This window comes from Phoenix dactylifera, chromosome 8 (genome assembly GCF_009389715.1).
Source record: "Phoenix dactylifera cultivar Barhee BC4 chromosome 8, palm_55x_up_171113_PBpolish2nd_filt_p, whole genome shotgun sequence".
Lineage (NCBI taxonomy): Eukaryota > Viridiplantae > Streptophyta > Magnoliopsida > Arecales > Arecaceae > Phoenix > Phoenix dactylifera.
In genome coordinates this window covers 21929796-21935123 of record NC_052399.1, presented here as the reverse complement: position 1 = coordinate 21935123, position 5328 = coordinate 21929796, and the positions used below count along the sequence as shown (strand labels likewise).

Sequence of the window (5328 nt, the reverse complement as noted above, 5' to 3'; positions counted from 1 at the left end):
TGTTCTCAAAAGACACAGGCCGCTCTCCCGGAAGGAATTTCTTATTCACCCACAAAGAACTGAAACTCCATGAGATTGCACAACGTTCTGGGCATACAAAGGTAACAAAGGAGATGCACCAATATGATCAATGAGATGGAACAAATGCACCCTTAGTGGATGGGAGAATGAACATGTGATGTACAAATGGTGCAGCTTGATTCTGTATGATCTTTTCATCAATATCATCACTTTCAGGGAAAAAGGCAACGAATCCAAGAACAACTGTCTGGAAACATATGTAAATCCAAATTGAAAGGCATGTAAGAAGTCCAACCAGAAAAATCAACAAAACAGAAGCTTATAAGAGTTTTGACTGGATCATAGAGGGAAGAATCATCAAGCCTACAAGAAATGAATGCACAAAACGTGCATAATCTCTCTCTCTCTCTCTCTCTCTCTCTCTCTCTCTCTCTCTCTGTGTGTGTGTGTGTGTGTGTGTGTGTGTGTCTGTGTGTGTGTGTGTCTGTGTGTAAGAGTGTGTGATTTCTAGTACTACATGGCACGTCAGTTGCCGTTCAAGGCACATATCAAATAGGAGCATAGATAAGTACAGCAACAACAAACATACATGTTAGAAACAGGAAAAGAGACCGTAAGGACTTCGTCGCTTAAATTGTAATGGAGCTACATATGAAGCTATCAATCCTCAAAATATTAGTGACTTAGTATCCATAAAACAGAAAAGAAAAACCGAACTGGCTAATATCCCTTCTAACACCAACCTGATAAAATATATCCGAGGATACAGAATGCCATACAGATATTTCCTCCATATATCTTAGGGACATGCTTCCTTTTTCCTAGAAAACTACATATATCTTGTCTTATTGTTGTCGAACAGAAACTCCTACTAATGAGATTCCAGGGAAATGGAAAAACTTTTTTACCAATCAACAGGAAATCCAATTCATTAACACACTGCTCATTTACAAGCATGTAAATAACTTCCATTATAAAAGGATTTAGATCGGCATCATCGATGCTATGATGCAAAATCAGCACAGCAGGGTATCTCAAGCAAAAAATTGAAACCGTTCGAAAAATAGAAGAATATTTTACGGAAAACAGCTAGAACAGAAACTAATAGAGCAGAAGCTCCATAGCATTTAAGAAGTATGAAGGATAAATTCTCATGTACATAAACATGGTCAGGTTATACAGCACTAAAGATCCCTGAGATTGGCTAAGTATAGAGTGAAACATATCATTTTTCAAACAAAAGAGTTTTTCACTGCCATTAGATTTTACTGTATGAATCCTGTCAACGAATTTGAAGTAAATTAAAGCAAAGCTCCTCAATCAGATCTCATCAGCCTGCTGCCCTCAAAAACACTGGACTTAAGCCCTCAATTAAAAAATTATATATAAAAAAATGGTTACCCCACTCACTCTCCCCACAAAAGATGGTGTATTAGGAACAGATGGATGGGTTTAGATGACTCAGTGCAACCTGATGGACTCATTTGGAAATATAATATCTGGATTTCGCATGTGAGGGTTAATTGCTGCTAATTCTTTCCATTTAGCCCCAGTTCCATGGATGCGCAAAGAAATGCTCCAAAGAGTATCTACAGGTTGCACAGTTGTGGCCAGCTGAGAAGGTTTTGTCACAGTCTTTGACTTCATAAATGGATGCTTATTGCTCTTCCCCATGCCGCCTGCGAGCAACCACCGAGAACCAGACTGCTGCTGTATCGAACTACCCCAGTGTTTGTTCTTGCCAGGTTCCATCTTCAGACCTGCAACATGTACTTTTGTGATTTTGAACTGAGAAATGCCCTCCTCTTCTTTCTTCTCCTCATTAGCTATAGTTTCAAGATTTGACCCCAGTTCATCATCTTGTTCGCCAGTCCCTTTCTCAGAAATAATACTGTATATTTTGGGCTTAGGGGGAGCAACAACACGTTCAACTTGAACTAAAGCAAGCATTGGAGTTCCAACAGGCTCAAAGTTGCGTAAGGGATCCTGAAGCTGCACCATTAAAGCTACTGTAAAGTAATTCCCAAATAAACCCCACCTTCTACCTGAGCTCCTCCCCCCTTTCTTGCCTGCCTTCCATCCTCTATTAAATAAGTCTGAAGCCCTTGCATGATGAGCTGCAAGTATTTTTGACGTCCGATCACTGATTTCATCTTCAATTAATCCAGAATCTAGCTTCATCCACTCATCCAGGGTTATTGATAAACCCATCAACCCATCAACTTCATCCCCACTGCCTTTGACATCCAGAAGTTGCAACCCAGCAGCCCCCTCTAAAGCAAGAGAGCTGCCACCCTTAGCCCCTTTCCCTTCCAGAGCTGATATTTCCCCAAAAGCTTGCGACCTTATATTTGAAGGTGCCTCCTCATCAGACATTCCAGATTGTATCCTCAGACCCTCCAGTGATAGGGCTTCAATCTTATCCATTGCTAGTGGAGCAAGATCCTCTAGTGAAACATATTCTGATCCTGTCTCCACATCCCTCGGTGAAGTTATGCTTAAAGCTTTACTATTTTTTCTATAACCAGAGGTATTCCGACCAACCCCTGACTCCCCTTTTTGTTTCTGATGCAGCAACAACCTCTGCCTGGGTAAATAAAAGGAGAGATACAATCCCCAATTAAGATAAAGGACAGACATTAGTGTCAATGAAAGAATCTATAGAGAGAAACTCACAAACCTTTCACATGCCTCCACAGAGGGCAATGCTTCCCATGCCACCTGCTGCATTGTTTTTCCACTAACATCTTCCAGGGGCATTAACTTGCTTGCTTGAACTGATAGCTTCTCAATTCCTACAGAAGCCAAGCGTTGCAATATTTCCACAATGTCAGAACCCATTTCTGCTGGCAGTACAACAGGATGGGAGGCCTGCATGATCAGTTCATAATTGTTCTTACAATTCCTAAAAAGGGATGGGCTCATGGACCGCAGAAATCCACCATTCTTTGTCTGAATACATGGGCCCAAGCACTCACCAAGAGGTGGTAACGCAACTGGGTCCTCAGGTGGACGATCAATAAGACTACCAAACCCACCCCAGCTCTCAGGTGGAGAGCTCTCAAACACCTTCTCATTCAAACCCCATTTATTCATTAGAGCCTCTGTTTCTTTATCTTCCAGAACTCGGGCCATTGACATGGTTCTTACTTCTTGAGTTGCTTTCTGATGATCCACTTTGGCAGCATGAACAATTGTCCAGAGATCAAAATCCTCTGAAAAGTCCCCTGATCCTGCATCCTTTCCCAATCCATCACCAAGACCAAGGATACCATCACCGATGGTAGGATATTCCTTCTCAAATTGTTTCAAAAGGCGCCCTCTTGGGGATTCTGGATCACTATCAGAACTCAGCCCCCGTGTGCTTTGCTTTATCCCTAACATGCTCAAAAACTCATCAGCAGCAGAATCTGAGACCTCATCATCCCAGCTAAGGGACTTGCTTTTCGTGCTTCCTATCACATAATTTGGTTCAGCCTCAGTGTCACTCAGCTGCTTGGACATCCCTGGTATAAGTTCTGAAGACCCCGTAACTTCTGCCTCAAGTACGGAAAGGCTATGGAGAGCAGAATCTAGTTCTTCCATTATTGAATCATCAAGAAACGACCCACTCTCTTTCAGTTTCTCATCCGGACAAGAGAACTCTTCAGCATGTTGATCTGGCTTTGCACCCTTTACTTCCAAGGCAACTCCCCCTCCTTTATCAGCACCTAAAGGTTTAATTTTTTCCTCCCCGGGTTCACCAAGCTGATCCCTTGCAGCAATTTCTATCCCTTGTTCAATTACCACAAACTCAGGCTCATCAGACTCTTTCTCCCCATCTCTTTCAATCAGCTCTGCTAAGCTGCAATTCTTCAATTCAGGCGATATTGACTGTACAGGCCTAAAGTCACAATCGACATTGTCCAACTCGCCAACATTGTTCTTGCTATTCTCCAATTTCCATGAAGCCAAAACCGAGACCTTTTCCGACTTCAAACTTGGCATGACCTCACGAAGCACCTCCATGTCATCCAAAGACCGAGATACAAGGTGAGATCTATCATTAACGACATGACTCGGACCTCGAAGGCTCTCAGCTCTCCTAGAGGAATTCTGCCGATCACCTTTCGCGAATTCGGAACCCTTCTTCTCGCCGCTAGAGTCCGTTGAACCACTTCCCCCTACCACCACCGAGAATCCAAAACTCACATTAAGGGAAGCACCGCCTGCTTTTCCTGTTAGCCGGAAGCTCGTGCTCCACTCCCCGGAGCCCTTCTCCTCCTCCAGCTCCTCCAGGGTGAGCGGCAGCAACCTCGTGAGGTCCACCCGGTGCTTCCCGAGGTCGACCCCCGGTGTATCCACCACCGTGGCGTAGAGAAAGAAGTGCCTCGCCTCGTACTTGGCGGAATGCTGGGGCCCGCTCCGGCTGCCATAGACAGAACACTGGTGGGTTAGCGTCTCCCCGAACTCGGCGGTCCCATGGACAGCCCTGACGGGGCGTGTCCGAGCGCCGGCGGAGTTGGTGGTCCGGCGCCAGTGGACGCAGAGGGCGGTGTTGGCTAGGGGCAGGGGGAGGCCCTTGATGGAATGGACGTGGAGGGAGAAGCGGCAGTCGAAGCGGTGGCGACGGCTGTTGGAGAGCGTCCGGAGGGGCCTCCAACTCCAGATGGAGGAGGAGGAGGAGGGCTTCTTGTCCTTGATAGACGCGGAGTGGGGAACAAGAGAGGTGGAGAATGATGGTTTGAGAGTGGAATCCGGGATGCGGGATCGGGCGGCGGCAGTCGAGGAGAGGGAGTGGTGGTGATCGGGAGGCGGAGGAGGGCGGCGGCGGGGCTTGGGGTCGAGAGAGAGAGCCTTGCTGAGGGCCTCAATCTCGTGGAAGAGGCCAACGTTGGCGGGGTCGCCGGCGGGGCTCGTCTTCGCGGGTTCTGGTTTTCCGAGCATGGTTCTTTGGACCGGAGTTCCCGACGCGATTCGGGATTCAAGAAAAAATAAAAAGTGGCCCGCCCTTATTAAGCGACGACCTCGGTGAGCGGACTGGAAGGTATTTCTTGTTTACCGAAGGCGTTCGTTCATATTTTTCTCCGTTCACCGTATTTGTTCTCGGTTCTCAGAGGAGGGGGAGGAGTATGGGGGGAGAGGTGGGGTGAGGGAGCGTGTAAGGGCGGGATCGGTTGTGGTGCACCGGCACGGTGTATGATGGATGGGCGGATCGGATACCTTGCTTGGGCTTACGGGTTTACGGGTCCAGCGGAAGTTTCCCTGGAGTACTACTACTTTTGCGAGAATGTTCATCTAGGCCGTTGAATTAAGGCATCCTGGCAA

The 5328-nt window shown here is 46.5% G+C and overlaps 1 protein-coding gene across 1 annotated transcript; it reads right to left on the bottom strand.

Annotated features, from left to right (window-relative positions):
* Positions 1-1147: 1147 nt before the first annotated feature.
* LOC103720817 (protein PLASTID MOVEMENT IMPAIRED 1-RELATED 1-like) lies at positions 1148-5328 on the bottom strand. Its single transcript, XM_039129256.1, has 2 exons — positions 2702-5328; positions 1148-2608 (listed from the first exon to the last, which is right to left on the bottom strand). Exons 1-2 carry the CDS (start codon positions 4945-4947, stop codon positions 1483-1485), a joined length of 3372 nt encoding a protein of 1123 aa, XP_038985184.1. The 5' UTR covers positions 4948-5328; the 3' UTR covers positions 1148-1482.

Bases quoted from the DNA above. Each gene is read 5' to 3' on its own strand.
- LOC103720817 (XM_039129256.1), bottom strand. From the start codon at position 4,947: ATGCTCGGAAAACCAGAACCCGCGAAGACGAGCCCCGCCGGCGACCCC. The intron at 2,609-2,701 runs GTTTGTGAGTTT...TTATTTACCCAG, and splicing joins TCTGTGGAGGCATGTGAAAG to GCAGAGGTTGTTGCTGCATC.